Source organism: Ictalurus punctatus, chromosome 28 (genome assembly GCF_001660625.3).
Source record: "Ictalurus punctatus breed USDA103 chromosome 28, Coco_2.0, whole genome shotgun sequence".
In the NCBI taxonomy this organism is placed as follows: domain Eukaryota; kingdom Metazoa; phylum Chordata; class Actinopteri; order Siluriformes; family Ictaluridae; genus Ictalurus; species Ictalurus punctatus.
In genome coordinates, this window is record NC_030443.2 from 4126471 (window position 1) to 4148940 (window position 22470).

The 22470-nt window shown below is 42.3% G+C and overlaps 1 protein-coding gene across 4 annotated transcripts; it reads left to right on the plus strand.

The window, feature by feature from the left end:
- On the plus strand, window positions 1–21331 carry gtf2ird1 (GTF2I repeat domain containing 1). Of its 4 annotated transcripts, none has more exons than XM_053677308.1 (27): window positions 1–337; window positions 6289–6418; window positions 6644–6785; window positions 7021–7203; window positions 7577–7760; window positions 9034–9332; window positions 9494–9589; window positions 10844–10927; window positions 11765–11948; window positions 12776–12801; window positions 12949–13066; window positions 13324–13367; window positions 13491–13571; window positions 14862–14948; window positions 16201–16254; window positions 16336–16401; window positions 16618–16801; window positions 16947–17011; window positions 17111–17176; window positions 17259–17526; window positions 18350–18378; window positions 18527–18574; window positions 18705–18785; window positions 18865–19057; window positions 19160–19197; window positions 19971–20086; window positions 20210–21331. In XM_053677308.1, exons 2-27 carry the CDS (start codon window positions 6293–6295, stop codon window positions 20276–20278), a joined length of 2931 nt encoding a protein of 976 aa, XP_053533283.1. In that variant the 5' UTR covers window positions 1–337; window positions 6289–6292; the 3' UTR covers window positions 20279–21331. The 4 variants fall into 4 exon arrangements, with proteins under 4 accessions (XP_053533283.1, XP_017316105.1, XP_017316106.1 ...); XM_017460616.3 differs by having other exon boundaries at window positions 2–337; window positions 12943–13066; XM_017460617.3 differs by having other exon boundaries at window positions 2–337; window positions 12943–13066; window positions 18708–18785.
- The last annotated feature ends 1139 nt before the right edge of the window (window positions 21332–22470 follow it).

A 22470-nucleotide genomic window follows, 5' to 3' on the forward strand; every position in this document is an offset into this window, starting at 1 on the left:
GTAAATCACAGCCAATGGATGCGGGTGTTGAGCTGGGCTGGGATTAGCGAAAGCGAATGAGTTTCAATTTTACTGGATTACAGAACAAAGAAAAGGGGAAAGGGGACACTGTCCCTGCGTTAAAGACAAGAAAAAAGGACGGGGGGAGGAAAAAAAAACGCAGCAAATCTCGCTGTAATCTCACCCGGAAAGGAAGACGAACACGCTCCAGATTATGCGGGTTTTGTGAAGTCAGTGTGGCGTTGTTTTAGACGGGAATTCCGCCCTGCACTATTGGATTAAACACGGAGAATCAAAAACCCCAACAACAACAACAACCCAGTCTGGGATTGACAAGGTAAATACAAACCACAGGAGCTAAGAAAGCATTCGGTTTTTAATTTCTAATATGTCAAATTATAACCAGGTAATAACAAAACCTTTCTCGAACACGTGACTTTTTTTTTTTTTTTTTTTTTTTTTTTTTTTTTTTTTAATGGCTGAAATTACAGATTATAATTCTCCAGGGGGAGGAGGACGGCTAGTTTAGCCAGTGTTTCAACTGTTAGCAAAAATTAGCAATGCTAACCTGGGAGGGGGGGCAGAGGGGAAAACCCCCCCCAAACAAACCCGCCTCTGGATAGTGTTTTTAAGATATTTATATGAACTCTGCGGTGTTTAAGGAAACATATTTCAGTTTCCGGTGCTGTTTTGAACCGAGTGTACCCTCTGGTCGTTTTTTTCACCGTTAGCAACTTGCTGTAAAACTGAACACTTTCCATTGTTACTGGCGTGAAGAGGTGTGTTTGGAGAGGTGTGTGTTTATGTAAATAACAATAAAAATAAGAATGAGAGAGAGAGAGAGGAAAAACATTCAAGAAAATATTGTGGTGTTTTTTGTTTTTTTTTGTTGTTGTTGTTTTGTTTAGAGTTCTGCTTAGAGTGTAATAGACATTAAAATGTGCCATGAACCGAGAAGGTCATGTTTGCAATGTCAAATGCACATTATTACCGCTGGTTATAACAGGTTAGTGTATCACTAGGCTAATTGGAGTAAATGACACAAAGCTGGATGGGACAGCAATACAAACTCACACCTTCTTTTAACATCTTATACTTCAATTTAGCTGTATGTTTAGCTTATTTAAAAGGTTAACGTTATAGGGTTTGAAACAATAATAAAATATATATATAATTTAACATTCCTTCTAATATCTTTCTCACAAACCCTATTTGGATGGGATTAGTTTTACACCTGTAAGGCGAAGGAATGTGATTATAACCGGAGTCGGTCTAGGATTTTAGTTCCTTCTGAATGTAATGCATCTAATATATCGGTCCTTCCAGGATTTCGCAGGAGAAAATTCAAGCAAGCCGCGGTATTTCGGAGGGACTCGCGATTTTTCGAAATCGCCGCAGGTTTTCCGCGGGTCCGGGTCGAGACGCGTCGCGCGACGTCGTTCGCGTTCGGCCGAAGCGCCCTTCGATTCGCGTGTACGGCTAGGAGGTCTCGTTTTGTCGACAGACCTCACTGCGAATGGTGGCGCGAAACGATTTTGACGCGGTTGCAATTTCACAAGTCCGAGTAGTTTTCCGCTTGTAAACACGCAAAAAAAAAAAAAAAGCCGCAGTAAAATCGAGCATTTTTGGTCGCAACGATCGTGTAAAAATTCTGTGGAATCCAGTTCGGACTAGGGCTGGGTATTGCGAGCGATTTGGTGAATCGATTGTTCTTTATATATTTCGATTCAATCCAGTATCGTTTAGTTTCCTTTAATTTCATTTAAAGTGCTAGTTTTACAGACATGGAATCCACGTTTTAATATGAATGCTGGTAACGGAAACCCTCTTACTTAGCTATATTACTGAAATACACATTTACTTTAACAATAGCGCCCACACAGTTATCTTGAATTGCTTTTTACTTTTACTTTGAGTAAGAGACATTGTAATAAGAAATCATAAATATTTGCATACGATACACACAAGGTAAGCGCAATCTGCACATTGATGTAAAAAAAATAATAAAAACGTTGTAAACGTGCAACAGTGAAATTCATGAACAACTTGAAACGTGTTTAAGAAATAAAACTGTTTTCAGAATTCAAAACATGAACGATGGCGAACGTGTTCAGAACGAGAGGCTGACTACAGATAATATTCACATCATCTCAAGTAAAGCATGCGCGTTAAGAATCGATTTGGGGATTTCTCGAATCTGTATCGTTTCGTTAAATTGAACATCGATTAAATTCGGAGAATCGATATTTTTTACCCAGCCCTAGTTTGGACTTCCCCCCGTGCTGCGGGGGTTTCCTCCGGGTAGTCCGGTTTCCTCCCCAGTCCAGAGACATGCATGGTAGTCTGATTGGCGTGTCTAAAGTGTCCGTAGTGTATGAATGGGTGTGTGAGTGTGTATGTGATTGTGCCCTGCAATGGATTGGCACCCCGTCCAGGGTGTACCCCGCCTTGTGCCCGATGCTTCCTGGGATAGGCTCCAGGTTTCCCCACGACCCTGAAAAGGATAAGCGGTATAGAAGATGGATGGATGGATGGTTTGGACTGACGTCCCGTCCGGATAGACACGATCGCACCGCGTCTGGTCCGAACGAATAGGTTTTGCATTTTTTCTTTGGTGCAAAAACATCCCAGACACTCCAGGAAGCATCAGGGACAGTCGTCTGTAATTAACGTGCTTGTCCTAGTATGTTATCGTTTTTATAGTAGCGACTCCTTCATAGGGACTTGTATGGCAGATGCTCCACATAATCTAAGGCCAATGATTAAAAACAAACCATTATTTTTTAACGTACAGTTCTCCTTTCAGTCTCCTCTTTTGTCCATGCTCAGTGTTTGTGTAATGCCTCTGATTGATTTTCCCCCTCTTTTCTCAGCTTCAAAACGGCTTACTTTTCTCCCATAGACAGCTGTCTGATCTTCATGTTGGCTTATCGTTTTTAACAACAAACGTAGTCTTCACAGGTGAAACCGAGATTAGATGTTCACAGCTGTTTACTGTTTAAACAGTCAATCTAACAGGACACACCTGGGTCTGATGCACATTGTGCCATGTCTTTGAACACATCTACAACGCAAATACGAGGAAACGAAAGCTGAAATTCCCAACTCTCTTCTCGTGTTCATCTTTTGAGCTCAAACCCGAATGTCGTCAGTCTACAGCAACAACAAATCGATTTGACCCACTGTTCCAATAGTTACGGAGGGGACTGTATGTATTGATAAAATCTAGCCTCTCCCGGTATCGTGATGTGATTTCTTCTCTTTTTTTGGCACGTAGCTAAAACGCCACTAGTGCAATCTACCCAGTAGTCGAGTTGTTAGTATGGTGAAGAGTTTGTACTTTGTCGTCTTGTGGTGAACGGGGAAAATGCGATTCTAGTTGTCCAAGAAGACAGTTTTCATAAAGTTACAACATTCAATCAAGAGCTATTATACTCTATATGTTCCTGTACTTGCTTTAAATGTACTAGTTAGGATCAATTCGAATATGAACTCTTTTATCAAACACTCGCTTCTTGGCCACAGGGATTTCATGTTACTCCAGACCAAGGTTACGTCATGGCAAACCGAAGTACAGCGCCATCTCCAACACTGCATTTTTCTATTTCTGAATGAGGGTATTTGTTAACCATGATGTTCATAATGTATATAAAAAAAAAATCCAGATGTTATTGTTTGGATATGTACTGAGCGTCGTTAAAAGTGATTATCCAAGCTGATGATTTCGCTGGCCGTATAAGCTTTGTAGTCAGGAAGAGACTGATTGCAGCCATCACACAGTTATTAGCCTTTCCCATCACATTTCGGTGACATTTGCCTCTTTAGCACTTCATCACATGAATTTGATTACTGACCAACCAATGACAGGATGGTGGAGGTGAGGGAAAAGTCTTTAAAAAGACCGCGTGAGTCCTGAGCATGATCATCAGACGTGTCCAGGTGGAAATGTCATCGGACCGGATCGTCTTTTCCACCACGTTGGGTTTCGCTAGCAGCAGGAGCTGCACGCCTCTTACGGAGAAACCTGCTCAGGGGTCCACGAAACGGAAGAAAAGCTCTCTAAAATACCACACGGGCCGTTTGTTCAACAACTTAGATTTCCAGAACGTTTCTTCCAGGGCTCGAATAGCCGGAATAAATAAGTAAATAAAGAGCCGTAGCCGGGCAGAGAGACTCCGAGCGAAGCAGAAGTCATTAATCTGACCGCTTAAGCATGTCAGTCTGGCTTGCTCTCTCTACGTTTGGGAATGTTTCTAAAAAGCTGATGCCCTTTTTCTTTGCCTTTGTGGTCTCATCTGGTGAACTGAAAACGCTGAAAGAGACACTTTTACCCACCACAAGTTTTTTTTTTTTTTATCTTCAAAAAGTGCCAAAATGGTTGTTTCTATGTAAAGCAACCCCATAAAGGGACTTGGCAGCACTAAACATGGGTTTAGAAGCACGCAGCCTAAAAGCATCTACGATCGTTTGTGATTTAACACCTCGAGTCCGCACACTGGCTACGCGGTGACCTCAGGAATATGCACGCACATGAACCAATATGACAAAATCACAACTGTAAAGCGAATGCAGCGTCCCGGTTTCGCAATTGCACGCTAAGCGGGATCGCAGCCGGCCGGACGTGAGCCGTAATGGCTTTCGGAGAGGCCTCGCTCGGCTTCAGACGAGTAGCCGTGCCTGGGCTTCGCTGGCTCTCTTCACTGGGTTCGCGTGTGCGGTTTTTGGCTTCGCCCCGAGGCCAGGATAATGGCTCCCAGTGTCTGCAGAGATTAAAAGGCCCGGGCCGCATTGTTCGCATGCCTCGAGATTAGTTTCCAAGGAGACGGATTGCTGTTGCCATGAGAATGCAGGGCCAGGAATTAGGATTGTGATCTTGTTTTCTTCCCTGGACAATCCACCCCGTTTCTTTTTAAAGATTGGCCGTTTTTTTTATTTTCTTGGAAGTGTCTTTAGGTTTTGATTACACTGATAACACGTAGCTTGACCCTCAGTGGCATCGTCTGTGTCTTTCTTTGTTTAAAAATCGACCGGAATCATAAATGAGATTCTGGTGGTCATTTACAGCAAGTGTCTTCATTCAAGCAAATCGTTATTTGTTTATTTTCCAGTGAATTCTTTTGAGCTACAGTTCCCGACTTTACCCAAAATATGACTATTTTATCTTATTTACCTATTTATTACACGGATACTTTTATGATTATTGTTACAATACAATTATGTAGGTTGAAGTTATGATACGTTGCTTTTCTGTTTTCAAGAAATGGTGGCTTAGTGGTTAGCACGTTTTGCCTTGGCACGTGTTCTCCGTGTGCTTCGGGGGTTTCCTCCGGGTACTCCGTTTTCTTCCGCCCGGTCCAAAGACATGCGTTGTAGGCTGATTGGGATTTCCAAATTGTCTGTCGCATGTGAAAGTGTGTGTAAAATAGCGAAAACGTTTCGTGTCGCTTACGTTATAACGGCTACTTTTAAACGCTGTAAACAAACAGACGACACAAAACGATAAACAGCGTTACCTCCGACAGTTTCAAAGGGCCGACACTGGAGACTCCTTCTGTAAATGTTACATGAAGATCCCCTTACGGAAACGTCGCCATGTCGACGATTAAACGCTGTCTGTTTATCTTTTACAACAGGAACGAATGCATTAACACACACCTGCGATTCGAGTTAAAGCCGAAACGGCTGCTGTTATAGCGAATCCCAGCCAACGCTACTATTACTAATCGTACGCTAGGTCCGGGTCGGCATGACAACGTTTGTTTAATGCTAACCGCTTAGGTGTAACGTTCCCAATTTGGAAGCCAGGAATGTAAAGGAGCCTCCAAACACCACGGAGCCGCAGTTCAGTTACAGATTATCTCTCTCGCCAGGTGGCGCGTGGTTTCCGAGAGCGAATTAGCAGCAAAGGGCATTAAGGCAATAATCTGAGCCAGTTTTAATTGGTTGACAAAGGCTTATCGTAATTAGCAACTTTCGCATGTGTAACGGATTTCGGTGCATTAGCGCACATGAGGGTATTACTATCACTTTTTAAAGCTTCTTAAAGGTTTTTATATCCTCGACTGCGTTTCTCAGACACGAAAGCAGCTTTCGGAGAAGAGCACCGAGTCAAAACAGTGCTGTTTAAAGAGCAAAGACTGCGGTGCTGTTCTCATCCAGTCCATACGGTCTCGTCTATATCGCCGATTATCAGCGCTGTATCGTTTCTCTGAACGATCTTGATGTTGTACTTCTGCTCTGTGATACGGTATCGGATGTGATTTCTAACCGCGACGTTTGACCCTCCAGAGACATGGCGCAGCTGCGGAAGCTGGGCTGCGAAGGGATGAGGCTGAACTCTCGTGCCGAGCTCCGCGGACCACAGACGTCTGCCAGACACGAAATCCTGACCAGCTTGGTGTCGGCGCTGGACTCTGTGGTACGACTCGCTCTCTGCTTCAGTGAACATTTTTTAGAGGAAGCCGACTCCAAAATGCACCGTCTCTCTTTTTACTACAGGAAAATAATTAGTAATAATGATTTATTATTATTATTATTATTATTATTATTATTATTGGGTCCGGCAACGTTTTTTGTACTGGAATCAGCTTGAATACGCTGCATTATAGGCGTTCTAAATGCTGACTTTCTGTCATTCCTGCAGTGCACTGCTATGTCTAAGCTGAATGCCGAGGTCGCCTGCGTCACCGTGCACGAGGACAGCGTGATCGCCGTAGGAACCGAAAAGGGGAGAATTTTCCTCAATTCCAGGAAGGAAATACAGACAGACTTTCATAAATTCTGCAGTGAGTTATTTTTTTTTTTTTTCCCTCAGACGGCTTTTCTCCACGTGTACGAGGACGTGTACGTTAGACCAACATCTCTGAATTATGAATTTCTCGAAGATGTTATTCCTTTAGCCAGGAAAGGGATTTAGCCCTGCAGAGCATGACATTAAAATAGTATTTGGCACTGTTGTCTAGTTGTTTTCTCTGTATGTTTATTTGAATATATTTATATATATATATTTTTATTCCACAGGGGTGTCCTGTCTGCAAGCATTAAATTCAATCAGCTCCCACGCCAAAGCTCCAGACCCAGAAAGCAGCCATACTGGTAAAGACGTTTTACCGCCAGCGAAACAGCAGCGAGCCTTAACGGACGCTCACTCCAATATCTTTGTCCTGAGGAAGATGGTGGAAGAAGTCTTCAGCGTGCTTTATAGTAAGAACTTCAACCCTGTAATACCGAGTGCTCCTTTATTTCAGCGCCCAAGTCTGAAAGCTTTCTGCCGGTGTTTTCAGCACCACCCTGGCTGTGAAGCATGGTGGTGGTAGCATCGGGTTATGAGGTGTCCCTGGCCTCTCGGTTTATTTCCCTGACTAATCCCCCTTTTTTACTTGGTCACTCTTGCTGGATATTTAGATGCATCGCGTATCACGTGTAGTGCTGTAGATGTTTCCGATTTTTTTTTGCTTGAGAATTCAAATCACGAAGTGACTACAAGGTTATACCACCAGAGCAGCCGTCTTTTGACCTTTTGCAGCGACCTGGATCGCTGAAAACCTGATGGACCACAGAGTGTGATGTGTTTCAGGTGAGGCTGTAGGGAAGAGCAGCCTGGTCCCCGTGCCTTATGAGTGGATTCAGAAGGAGCCTGGTGCTGTGCTCATTCATGGCCTCCCTGATGGCGTGACCCTGAGGAGACCTGCTGATTACGACACCAAGACCTTAATGAAGATCCTGGAGCAGAGCAACCGCATTCGCTTCATCGTCAAACGGTCAGAGACGAGAAATCCTGCATAATAATGATCCTTGACACGTAGAAAACATACACGTGGTATGGTTTGTGGTTTCTGTCGTTGTATAATTACAAGCGCTCGAGTCTGATTTGTTTGTTTAGGATGTTATTGCTCTGTTAGTATGGCTCTGTTATTCGCATGCAGGCTTACGTAAGCGGGTGGCGGTTAGCTAGCTACCAACATGGGGATTTTTTTTACAATGTCCACCCACAGTTCTGAACAATAGAACATCTCTCCTGCTAAAAACAGATTCTACTATTGATTGTATAGGTTACTGTTAAGGGCTGATTCACCTCAGAAATGCTAGCATGACTAACAGAAAACCAAAGCTAACAAGCACCAGTTAGCAATATCGTGCTTAACACTATCTTCTTACCGTTAATTGCTAATAGTAATATTAGCAATTTTGTTTTGAAGTATTACTTTTTTTTAATATATATACTTACTATTTTCATTTTAAACTAAAGAATTTATATGGAGAAATTATAGCAAGGTGTATATTAATATAAAGGGCTAATTCACCTCAGAAATGCTAGCATAAGTAACAGTGAATGAAGGCTAAGAACAACTAGTTAGCATGGTTCTGTGCACTTAACTGCTCCTTCTCTCTCTCTCTCTCTCTCTCTCTCTCTCTCTCTCTCTCTCTCTTTTTTTTTTTTCCATCGCTAGCAATGTGAATAGTTTTCACTTAAGTACATCTGTAAAGGTCTGAGGTAAAATGTTGATGCAGAATTAATATACAGTACTGATGATAAAGAAGTTTGGCTGTGGATGTTCAAAGGGCTAGTGCAGTTAACAATTATTAAAGGCCAGAGGGTGCTAGTTCGTGCGATGGTAAAGCTTTGTGTGCTTATTATAGCTAGAAACATTAGAAGAATATGTATTTCCTAATGTGTGGGAGGTAAAATGTTGATATAAAGTCTAATTTAATGATTATAAGGATCCATATAGATTTGGTTGCTCTGTCAGTTGAAGGTATTAATTCACCTCCAGATCCCTTTTTATCGATGAAGCATGATTAGCGTTAGCATGATTTGCATAATTCTTCACCATTTTTTTTTTTTTTTTTTACACATCTATCAGGCTTTCATATGAATTTTGTGACATTTGTTGTGATGCCCACAGATATGAAACGCTAGCATGACTAACATAGAATGACAGCTAACAAGCTCCCGTTAGCATGAGTATTAGCTCTGATAGCAGAGTGAAGCAGCGTAGCTGGAACTGAGATAAAATTCTTTTCTGAATTCAGAGTGCCAGACGAAGCCCCACGCGATGGTAAATCCTGTCCGGAAACCAATCACCACCCCTCCCCTGCTGTTAAGAGTGCCAGCAACCACACGTCTGTTAAAACCCCTGCACAGGAAGTGCCTGCTAGCAGCTCCATGCTCTCCAGCTTCCTGTATGGAATGCCCGTGCCTTCCCAGACGCACCCGGACGCTAAGGGCGATCCAAAGCCCTCGGTGCTGCACGGCCTGGTCAAGGAACGGCTATCAGCGTGGGCACCGAGCGACGAGAAGGCGGCTGCGCCCAAAGAGGCCACTGACAACGGTGAGCGGTTTCCCACGTGCAACATAAAACATGTTACATTGATCCACTTTAGGTAGTATATCTCATTTCGGTTTTAGCAGACCGTGTTCGGCAATTTTGTTCGTGTTTTCCTCATGAGTTTTATTTTTTTTTGATTGATGGATTACTCGGGTGTTTTCCAGGTGAGCGGATACCACTTGCCGGAGACGTCGCTCAGAGCCCTCCCAGCATCCACATCTCCAAACGCCTACTCTTCTCCATAGTACATGAGAAATCAGGTGTGCAGCAGATCCAAAATCGTATACACAGTGTAATGATAATGATAATGAGTCTTTATTGGTCACATATACATTAAAGCAGAGTGAAATTCTTTTCGTTGGGGTCAACCGTGATACAGCGCCCGTGGAAAAGAGAGGGTTAAGGGCCTTGCTCAGGGGCCCAACAGTGGCAGCTTGGCAGTGCTGGGGCTTGAACCCCTGCCCTTCCGATCAATGACCCAGAGCCTTAACCGCCAGCCAACAGCACCAGCCAACAAATTAACACCGGAATTACTAAACACATTCAGTGTCGTTCAGGGTGGAGTGTTCCTTGAAATTTTCCTTTAAGCGGAATCCTGAGCAACCACTGGAATCAGGACCATCCATCCATCCATGCATTTTCCATTCCGCTTACCCTACACAGAGTCATGGGGGAGCCTGGAGCCTATCCCGGGGAACTCAGGGCACAAGCTGGGGGACACACTTGAAGGGGCGTCAACCCATCGTAGGGCACAATCGCACACCTTACAGACAATTTGGAAATGCCAATCAGCCTACAACGGATGTTTTTGGACTCAGGGAGGAAACCGGAGTACCCGGAGGAAACCCCCGAAGCACGGGGAAGAACACTTAAGCTCCGCACACACAGGGCGGAGGCGGTATTCGAACCACGAACCCCGCAGGTGCGAGGCAAACATGCTAATCACTAAGCGACTGTGCCCCCCTCCGCCCTTTAAAATCAAGACTTTAAATGTAAACACTTAAATACCATTGAGCCCCTAAAGAAATGACCAGTGGTGGATGATTTAAAAATATAGGAGCTTGGCCAGGACACCACAGCCTTCAATTTCAACTTCTGTTTCTTCAGAACGAGCAACAGGAAGCCCTCAGACACTGCCAAGAGTCAGGACCCGCGTTAATTGTCTCCACTGACTAATACAAACAAACCCAGTAGACAAAACAAAGAGCTGGATCTCGACAGCACGCTGTAGGAAAGACACTTTTAAAGCAGCCAGGGTTTTCAGACAAACGTGATTTAGAGCTGCTCTGATGCCAAAGGTTATGCTTCAGTGTGGCGCGAAATGAAATAACAGTATAATTATAACTGAAAAAGAGACACTAGGGTATTGATTCAGTCTTGGTCGCCTTCCAAGCTATTGTCTGAAACGCACTGCTTTTGTGTTCGAAAATATTAACGTCCAGTGCATCGATTCGGCTCTTTACATCTCTGCAGGAGACCACACGGTCTTAACGTTATCTTCTTGTCTCGTGCAGAAAAATGGGATGCGTTCATCAGAGAGACGGAAGACATCAACACACTGCGGGAATGCGTGCAGATCCTATTTAATAGCCGCTACGGTGAGCCGTCCACCATTACCTACTCTCACGCACACACAGGACTCTGTTCTTATAGTTGCATAGTGGTTTTACGGTAATACGGAAAGAAGGAATAAAACACAGCGTGGGCGTTTTATTAAAGGAAAATAACAAATGGGTGGTATGACGATGTGATTATTTTCTAATAACGTTTTGTTCCTCTTATACCGCAGCAATTTGCCAAGACTAATATTTTTATCTATTTAATTTTAGATATTTATTTATCTATTTATTTGTTCACTTTCCCTTGTTGGAAAACGTAGTTATAGCTTTTTTTTTTTTTTTTTTTACAACGCTCCGACACTGGAGACTCCTTCCAGAAATCTCCTCAGAGATAACTTCACCATATCAACAATCAGCCACATTTTTAAAAAAAATAAACATTCGTGGAACCTTCATCATACAAGTTTCTGCGTGCGTTGTTACTATAGAAACAAAAATGTATAAAAACATTTTTTTAAACCACATTCATATACTATATGTCAGATTTTCCTCCTGGCTGGCCTTTGACCAATCAGAATCGAGAACCCAGTAGAGCTGTGGTTTAAGGCAAAATATAATATCGTGATACTACAATATGTATCATAATATTTAGCTTTTTCAGATTGCAAGCAAAATGGCCTGTTCGATCTTTATTTTATTTCTTCCTCCTGTCTAATTGAAATGTTCAGTGTTTAACAGAGTCTTGAAGATATTCATGTTCCTGTCGTCTACTGTATTCGTCTATACATTGTGATACGTTTGTTTGATCAAATCGCCCAGTCCCGATTATCGGTACTTATAAGTAACCGTGACTAATTGTACGTGTTGAAACACCAGCTGAAGCGTTGGGCTTGGATCACATGGTCCCCGTGCCGTACCGAAAGATCGCCTGCGATCCGGAGGCGGTCGAGATCATCGGAATCCCGGACAAGATCCCATTTAAGAGGCCGTGCACCTACGGGGTGCCCAAACTCAAACGGATCTTGGAAGAGAGACACGGCGTCCGCTTCGTCGTGAGACGGTGAGTCCTATCCGTCATTTGATTTGTCTTTAAAGCTGATTCGTCTTTAGTCGTTCTCAGATAAAATCGCAAACGGAGACAGGACCACGTTAGACGTTGGGACATAGAGTATTACCGAGCCCATCCCAGTCAGATGGATGATGACATACTTTCTTAAAAGTATAGGCAGCAAGATACAAAAAAAAACAACAACATTTCCCCTACCAAATTTGCATAGAACGAATTTGCATTAACCAATAGTATGAATCTCAGCGTAGGCCTTTTTGTAGCATGTGCACGTGGAAAATGACGAAATAAATGACATCCGGTGTGCTTAAGGGTTCAAAATTTAGAGTTGGGATTATCTAGAGGGTCTTGACTTTTCCAAAGAAATGACTCGGATGCCACTGTTAAACATTTGTAAATAACTAGATCCCTGAAACAGATGTGACGGAGACGCACAAGTTTAGCGATTCGGTTCGTTTACTCTTTTCATTTCAGCTCAACAGCGACTGCATGTACAGAAGTGTCGCTGTTGTTTTTTTGTTTTTTTTGTTTTGTTTGTTTGTTTGTTTGTTTGTCATTCTCGTTTATCTCGTGAATAAAGCTTCCAGCCTCCTGGTGCCATCTGGCAGATTGGCGTCTGCCGTCCAAAGCGTCGCGCCGCTCGCTGGGTGTAGTACCCACTGCCATCCACGTGCCAGCGTGCGCCCGCCGATTTGGCTTAATGAGGAAATCTCCTGCTGAGTCGGCAGCCTTGCGCATCCAAATAAAGCAGTTCAGTATGCTGGGGTGCATGCCCGCTTCTAGGCTGTTGTTTGTTTACGTACTTGTTTATTCCTTTTCAGGATGTTTGATGAGCGGATCTTCACTGGTGAGTGACGGATTTACTGAATCGCATCTCACAGCGGGGTTTGTGTTTGCTGTGACAGGGTTTTGATGTGCAGCTAAAATTACATTTGAGCATTCTGTTGCTTAGCTTTCTTTTTCTTTCTTTCTTTTTTTTTTTAATCAGCTGCAGGGAAAGTAGCTAAAGAGGAAGGCAAGCAGGACGGCTCCTCCCCCGAAGACGGCTTCCCGGAAGGGCTTAGGGTGCCGAGCTCCGCCCTCGAGCTAGTCAGCAACACCCACAGCAGCAGGTACCTGACGTCGGCGTCGCGACTGGCAGCTCGGCTAATTAGTTTTAAACGCCAGAGCCTGTGCGCTCAGCCAAAGCAAACGGTGCTAATTGTTGTTGAACTTCAGCAGAGCACTATGCTCTTTAAGCGGACCAGCATAAAGCCCTTCAGCGACACTTTTAAATTATTCCCTGCCAGTCAGGGTTAGCCGTGTTTACTCGCTAAATTGCTCTTGCTTGTCCTCTTGCTTTGTTGCTTTAAAAGTCTTTGTCTTTCAGATCCACCAGCTCCTGTGTCAGTCCCTTAGCCGACTGTGAAGCAGGTGAGCCTCCATCACTCTAAACTCAGCTTAATGGCAGTAATGGCTTCAGAGTTGTTTTCTTTGAACATTCGTTTTTTGTTGTTTTTTTTTTGAGTTATGGACAAAGAAATGTGTTTTCTTTAGGGCCTTCGGGAGACTGCGTAGCTTTAAAAAAGGTCAAAACTGAGCCACCAGATGGAGAAATTATTCAGGTCACTGTACCAGGTAGGAGCTTCCTTTCCCCCTGCTGCACGTGATAGACATTAATTTCCACTTAACCCATAATCCTCTACTGCATGAATGATTACATTTACATACTTTTTTTTCTTACTTTAATTAGTTCAAGTAATACATTTTTATTTATTTTGTTTACTTATTTATTTATTTATTTATTTTGGGGGGGGGTTGGTATGTGCAATGGTGGAATGCATCATACAGTCACAAATAACACAAATAACATAACAATTATTGCATTTTCCCGACTATAAACTGTATTTTTTTTTTTTTTTTTACCACTTGAAGACGTGTAAAAGTCTAAAATATCTTCTAGAAAGGAATTACAATAGTAAAAAGTGTGAGGATGGATTTACTCACTCAGAATACATACAGAAAATCACACCCAGACATGTTTCGGGTGAAGTATCTTTTTAGTTCTTTCTCTTGAATTCTTAACTCTTTCTCTTGAAATATAGCATTTAGAAAATAAGGTGTAAAATGTCTGAAATTACGACCGTGTTTCTTACTTTGAATGTGAAAAAAATGTAAATATTCTATTGGAGAAAGCCGCTGTATTTATTTATTTATTTATTTATTTATTTATTTATGTGCTATGTAGGCCTGTTTCAATTCATGAATTCACAGTTCCATTATCGCATGTTGTTGCCGTATGGCAACAGTTACATTTGATCACTTAACTTCATACTCAAAATATATAAACTTAAAAAAAAGCTTCTCAGATAGTGTTTAATTTTTTTTAATACCTTCATCATGTCATGTGATTGCAGAAAAATGTGCACCAGTACTTCCTGGTCATGTGACATGCCATTTTTTTTTTTGTGTTCAGGTCCAAATTCAAACAATTCCTAAAAGGCACTTTATATCCTAACCCTAGGCTGCGTGTAAATGTATCTGGTCTTTTACATAAGTCAATGAGCAAGATGCCTGTTTTTTTTTTTTTTTGGCATATAATTATTTGTGTTAAAATTGATCGTTCACACAGTTTGAATCTGCAAGCTAGTTAGATGGCTCTGTTTGTAAAGTCAGCAGGATAGCTGTATAATTCTGTTATTTGCTATACGTTGCTGCTCCCTTAGGGGAATAAAGCTCATTAACGATTCAGACCCATCACCCTGTTTTGCATGGATTGCAGCGTCTCATCTCCCCACATTTGTTTGGATCGTTTCGTCTCGCTTAATACTATTTAGATAAAAATGTCTTCTGATGCATAATCGGACGTGGAGGAGGATACCGAGCAGGAGAACACACGACGACTCAAAACCGATTTCTCTCCTTTAGAGAACACTGCAGCTTCGGAGGAGCCAAGTGAGCCTCCGGTTGAACTTGTGACCCCTGATCTCCGGCGCCCCCTGGAGCCTCTAGCAGGTAACTGCATCCTTGTCTTTTCTCCCATCAGGAGCTGGGACGCCGCCCCCTTCTGGCTTTGGAAATCTCTCCTTCGGACACGGTGGTAGATTTCAGTGAACAAAAGCAGGGAACTGGTGACGGACCTTTCTAGATAATCACCCCGTCTTTTCCCTGTCGCTAACGTAGCTTCCTTGTCTGCTCCCTAGTCCACGTCCCCTTGTGCCTGTGTCGAAGAAATAAATCATTTTTAGTCCGATATTACACGGTCAGCTTCAACTTGTCTTGAAATCCAGCTCCCGCCTGTTAGTAATCCAGTATTGGATGACCATCATTTGTATATTGGAACCTGATTGGCTGTTATCGTTTATGACGCAACAGCGCTTGAGTGGGACATTTTCACTCAAAGTGATCACCTTTGAAAAAATCGGATCCTGAAAAAAAAAAAAACACGTTAAGTTTGCCTCAGATTGATAAAAGCCGCATAAAGTGTAGAATGGATTCGCGCATCGTCGCTGTTGAATCTGCTGTTTGTTTAGTTTAGTTGTTTGCTGAGAATCTGCGTTGGCGTTGGAGAAAATTCCGCCCGTGTTTTGTCTCGGAATAAGAAATCATTTTTTTCTTCTCAATAAAACTTTATTGGAATAAGAAATCATGAAATTTTTTACCTTTGCAAATTTGACACTCTCCGAAATTAGTCCGTAGAGGACACTTTCTGGCGTCAACTATATCAGGTATCAGCTAAACAATAGTCCCAGCTCTGAGAAAGAACCCCTTAGATGCCTTTTCTTCCCTGTATGTTGTTCTGTCAATCCTAGATAACTGTAGTGCTTTCCCTTAGTCTCCCAATCCTGGATACAATACCAATACCAACCAATACAGTGTTAGAGCACGAGTTAATATCACTGTTCAGCTCAATCCCGAGGTAGCCACGAGTAGTATCGGTCAAAACCGTCAGTGTGAATTCCTGATACTCGATATGAAAGAAATTCGGAATATAACCTGTGGCTGCACATCTGGAGTTGAATTGTTCCTATTAACTCGCAGTTATTACTATTATTATTATCATTTTTTTTTTATTTCATTCGATTAATTTCATTTAATATGTTATTTTAAAGTCTGCTTTACACAAATGGTCATTGGAGTAAGCGACAGGTGAGTGGAACATTAAAAGTAACATCTGGGAGTATTAAGAATAGCTAGTTTTACCCATCCACATACCAAAAGCCGTGGCTTCGCGTGTTGTGTAACGTGAGCAATCTTTGCTGTTTAGTCGAAGAATTGGCGCAGAAGTCCGCACCGCAAGGGCTCAAGAGAGTCGTTGAAGGTAAGCCGCATTTGATCAAACGCTCGCGCGCGTTTACGCAAACGCTAGTCCGTTTGTTTGATTGTCTGCCCGTTCTTCTAGAAGACATCGGCGAGATGATTCTTCAGCTGCGAAAGCAAGTGGAGAGCCTCTTCAGCACGAAATACGGTGAGGGAGCCGCGTGCGGCGTTACGTGGGTCCGTAACGGAATTAAAATGGCGTCACTTAACGAATATCGATGTGGTGAGGAGGTATTTATTTCACATTTACGGAAGGAGTCTCCAGTGCTGTTGGTGATTGTTTTCCTATAACAGCACTCCAGGGTATGTGGTCAGGGGTATATTTTGTAGAAGACTTATTTCTCATTTCCACACTCTTCTCTAGCGGAGGCTCTGGGCCTGCCTGAGCCAGTAAAGGTGCCCTACTCGAAGTTCCAGATGTATCCCGAGGACCTGTACGTCACAGGACTGCCAGAAGGGATCACTTTCCGGAGACCAAATTGCTTCGGAGCAGCCAAACTTCGGAAGATTCTCGGTGCCAGTAACCAGATCCAGTTTGTGATCAAAAGGTGGGTCGAAAAAAAAAGAAAACAGAAATTACAGCACATTTATGTATCCGATTAAAAATTCAGGGCGTTTACGTACAGCAGTCTATATATGGAACAGGCAAAGAGTAACGACAGATTAATGAAATGATTTCGCTCTCAATTCCAGGCCAGATTTGCTAACCGAAACTCAACTGAAGCATGAGCTGCCCTCTCAGCCAGTTTGTGATCCAGGTAAATCTTTTCAGAATTACAGTTACCCTTTATTTAGACACAAAAAAATAACCAAAAGATTTGAGATTGAGACTGAGATGTTTCTCGTCATTACGGCAGAGTGCGATCCTAAAGACAACCCGGCGGAAGACCCCGGACCTGCCTCCAAAAGACCTGGATTCTTAGGTAATCACGTGACCAGACTACACACGGTTCACGTTTGAAAAGACTCTAGGCCTAACCGCTGTCTCGTCGTCTCGATTCACAGATAGCTTAGAAGCCAAACTGTCTCGCATCGACTTGGCCAACACGTTGAGGGAGCAGGTCCAGGATCTGTTCAACAGGAAGTACGGCGAGGCACTGGGCATCAAGTATCCCGTGCAAGTGCCTTACAAGAGGATCAAGAGCAACCCCGGCTCGGTGATCATCGAAGGCTTGCCTCCGGGAATCCCGTTCAGGAAACCCTGCACGTTCGGCTCGCAGAACCTCGAGAGGATCCTGGCTGTGGCTGATAAGATCTCCTTTACCATTATGAGGTGAGAGAATTATTATTGTTTTGAATATGATGATGGGCAAGCTACAATGGAGAGTAGGGGAAAAAAATAAAAAATAACTGTACATTTGGTCCATGGCTTCCTATCTGATTTCCCCCCCCCCAAGCCCAACAGACCCCTATCTGACCCCCCTCCCAACAGCACAAGAGTTAGCATCTAGTCCACGGCTTCCTATCTGACCCCCCAACCCCCACCCCAACAGACCCCTCCTTCCAACAGCGCGAGAGTTAGCATCTAATCCATGGCTTCTTATCTGGCCCCCCCACCCCAACTGACCCCTATCCGACAGCCCCCCCCCAAAACGAGAGTTAGCATCTAGACTTTCGCCCATGAAAGGAAAAAAACATGATGAGGGTGTACAATTATAGGAAAATAATCAGTGATGCAGTGGTGCGAGGCAACTCGATTACCTTTCCTCCCATGTTATTCGTTATTTTCCTTTCTCAGCTCATTCTGAAGTGTTTAATTCCTCTTAAACCATGGCGATTTTCCAACACTGACAATTTGACAAATACAACTTAATGCCATGCGACCTCCTCGAAACAAACTCGTTCCTCTTATCTACAATACAGCTTTACCTTTGACCGTTACAAAGCGCTGACACTGGAGACTCCTTCCAAAAAATCTGCATCATTAGTTCCTTAGCAATAAATGCCAAGCTTTTAATAAATTGGCGAAATAAAAATATTTTTTACTGGCAACTTGTGGACTTTTCGGAAACTTTTCAAAGAACAGGAGAGATATTTAACATACTCGATATCTAAAATTTCATTCCAAAAGCAAACGTTTTGTTTTGTCTTTACAGGCCTTTCCAAGGACTTATCCCCAAACCAGGTACGTATTCTGGAAGCGTTTTACTTAATCGCCTCGCTTAAGAATGTTTCGCATTTTTAATCCCTGCCGGAAACCCCCCAAACAATCCAGCTTGCACTAGCACGGCTTGCTTGCGCTAAAGAGATTTTTCTTCTCTTCTCTTTACCAGCACCGAGGAGAATCACTTTACTGAAGAAAGCGTACTCGTCGATAAGCGGTAAGAAGCGTTGTATCGGTTCCTTGTTATCTACATTTTCATTTCGTGACGCCATAAATAAAAACGCACGTTCGTGACATCGCACGTTTGTCCCCCACGGAAAAAAAACCCCGTCTTCGTTATTATACAGCAGAAGAGGAAGACATCAATCGCATGGGTGAAAAAGTCATATTGAGGGAACAAGTCAAAGAGCTGTTCAATAAGAAATACGGTCAGTATAAAGATAACGTTAAATCGTTTACGCTTACGATACAAACGAGCTCATGGCTCGGACGTGTGTATATGTTTAGGGGAAGCTCTAGGTCTGGATCGACCCGTCGTGGTCCCGTACAAGCTGATCCGAGCCAGTCCCGACTCTCTGGAGGTGTGCGGACTCCCGGAAGACGTTCCTTTCAGAAACCCTAACACGTACGACATCATTCGCTTGGAGAAGATCCTTCAGGCTCGAGATGACATAACTATCAATATCAAAACACCTCTTCAGTACGTATAGAGCGTCTTATACGAGTATGTACTGTACTGCATGTTGCGACTTTGTAGTGAATTAATATGGTATAGTGTTATCTAATGTGTTTTTCTGTTTAGGCCTTTCGTACAGCTTTGTCCACAGACTTCAAGTTCAGGTATGTTCCTGGGATTCATTTTCACTAGTCAGCCAATTAAAAAAAAACAAACAAAAAAAAAACTCAACTAGTCACCTTTTTCATTCAGGGCATATAAATTTTTTTTAGCGCAGTTAAATGCTGATAAGCAAAACACTTCCTGCTTGAGTGTGTTTTTATTTTTTTTACGGCCATACTGTTAATGATAGAAAATAAATAAATCAGTGCAATAAATGTACAGAATAATTCATCTTCGTGGACGCTCGGCTGAAAAATGTCGATTCTGGAAACGAGAGCACGCAGCTTGGAAGCTCGCGTCGGTCCTCCCGAGCTCTCCTTATAGCTCTGTGAGCGCTCTTCCCAGGCTGATCATGAGCTGGGGGTTGAAACGCCGCCACCATGTTCTAGAGGCAACCGAAAACAAGTCTAGATCGCTCAAAACTAGCCGAACAGGATCGGAAAGCGATGTGCAACCCGTGGCTCTGAACACGCCCCTACAGACAGTGCTCGTGTCAGTGCAAGAATGTTATTCTGATTTCATTTCACTTTATAGGTCCACAGAAATAACTGTTGGAGGAGTTCTTTCAGGGGTGCACACCTCTACATGTCATACAATGTAATGATGTAGATGAAAGCAATATGGAGACTAGCAAGATCCCCCAAAGCAACGACTAGCGAGTGTGTTAGTTGAATAGTTTAACTCTAAGCAACCCCTATCCCAATATGTTCAGCAAGAGAAATACAGATTAATAATTATTTGGAACACGTTGTACATTTTTGCCAATCGCTTGCAGAAGGAAATGAAGTCGCAGTCAATCGACGCAAACGGAAACGAGTGCCGGATAACAGTCGAACTGCGCCGCCTGCAGGAGCGGACTCTGCCAATTCGACCAATCAGATCCCAGTGATGGTACGCACCAACCGCCGTTTTCACACTGACTGCTGCTAATTCAGATTTTTTATTTTTTTTTTTACATTTCCCTGGCTGAAAATGCTGAATATATTCCCTCTCTCTCTCTCTCTCTCTCATTAGCAATGGCCCATGTACATGGTGGACTACAGTGGAGTGAACGTCCAAGTTCCAGGGAAGGTTAAATACTAAGAAGGACAGAAGAACCCTGCGGGAGATCCCCGTTTTCAACTCGTTCGGAGCTCTGCGTCTGATCGCGCTGTATACCAGACCCGTGCGTGGAAAGCCGGCAATCATGAACTCCTCGAGCGTGATGACAAACAGAACGAGGACGTGCTCGTCGTGCTTTCAGGATGCCGGGTGCTTGATTGCGAAATTACACAGGCCGTCACTTTCCAATTTGTCAAGTTGTGCTTTATTTCCGAGAAGGCTGTTTGTGAAAGGAGTGTTTTCATTCTCTAGTGAGTAATGCATTACTTTGCATTATACGGTTGCCCTGTACATGAGGCCCTGCGAGCAATCATTAACTAACACTCTCATTAAGGATAATGCAAATGGATTCTGCTGGGAAGTGTCTATTCCTCGAAACGATTATTGATGGGAAGAAGAAACCTAACTGGTGCTGAACACATGCATACTGCATATCTACTCCTGTAGTAACTGGCTTTGCCTCATCGCTAAATGTTGTATTATTTATTTATTTATTTAAATAAAAGTAAAGGAATTTGCATATGCAGGGAATGTAAGCTGTTCAGTACAAAAGTACTACGTGCTGAATTCTGTGACTGATAACACTAAAACAATTAGCTACTGTATGTACTCAGAGAGGTTTTTATTTTGTATTATTTTCTTTCTTTTTCTTTACTGATTACATTGAGTTGGAGTACTCTAACATGATAGCACTAACATATTCCAATGAAAGGCTTTTTGTATTATTATTATTATTATTATTATTATTATTATAGCCTTGTAAGTTACTCCTACACTCATGGATCGTGGAGGGTGATATTTCACAGAGAAAAAACAAAGTGAATGTATTGTATGTAAAGGAAAGACTGGTGTAATGTTATTCAATATGGACCGTCTCTGGAATCACCAGTATTTATATGCTGTATTTTAATGCCATTTAGGCCTTTTTAAAATAAAATGTGTTGCCTTGCGTTCACTGCATTTGAGCGTGATGGTGCATTAAAGATGTCACACTGAATTTTTTTTTTTGAAAATAAATGCCCATAACACAGTTGATTCCATTGCAAGTAGATATTTCTGCATGAATGTAAAGAAACAGTATTACTGTAATATTCAAAATCGTTTTGATCTCCGGGGTCCAGTCACGCTTTGCCGGTAACGCCTTGTCGTGAATTGTTGCGCAAAACACTAAAGAGATCATAGATGAACATACTGCTTATGTACCATTCTCATACTGGTCGACACAGGTTTTGTGATGATAGCTCAGCGCCAACCCTGACAAATTCATGATGAAATCTGATAATCCAGTGTTTCTCAATTATTCAAGTTTAGAATTCCAGCTACAGATCATCACAGCAATACAGATACCAAATCTCAGCGTACAGCGCCCCCCATTGATGACCATGCCCCGAATTTAGCAGACGTCTCCAGACCCTTGTTCTAAACATACCGTAGCTTGAAATGTTTTGTGTGAATTTATTGCTGTCTGTTCAGAATTGACTGAGAAATGTGACAGCCATGTTTTGAAGATCTCTGAAAATTTAAAAAACTATAGCATAAGTATGGTAAAGGTTCTGTAAATTATTCAAATTAGCCTAAAATATAAGTGGGCAGAGCTAAAGAGTCAGAATTTCTAATTTGTTCAAAATTAACCAAGGAATCAGATGGTAAAAAGCGTCATCTGCTGGTATAATTTGGGACTTTACCCAGATGAACATTACATGTTTTTTTGACAATGGTAAATATACATGAAGAATAGACAAATTTTATTTATTTATCTATTTATTTATTTAACATATTTTTAATACATAACTTTCAGGAAATCAAATATTGATTTTGAGAATACACATCATTCTAGGCAAATAAGAACAATACTACTACTACTACTACTAAGTAGAAGAAGAGGAAAAACAACAATACTATTAGCAGTAGTAGTACTACTTGCTACTACTGCTAATAGTAATAATAAGAAAAAGAACAACAGCAACAATACTAGAAGGACTTTTACTACTACTACTACTAAGTAGAAGAAGAAGAACGGCAACAATACTAGTAGTATTTTTACTATTACTACAACTAGTAGTAGAAGAAGAGGAAGTGCTACTACTACTACTAGTAATAATAATAATAACAAGAGCAACAATAATACTAGTAGTAGTAGTACTCTTACTACTACTACTACTGGTAATAATAAT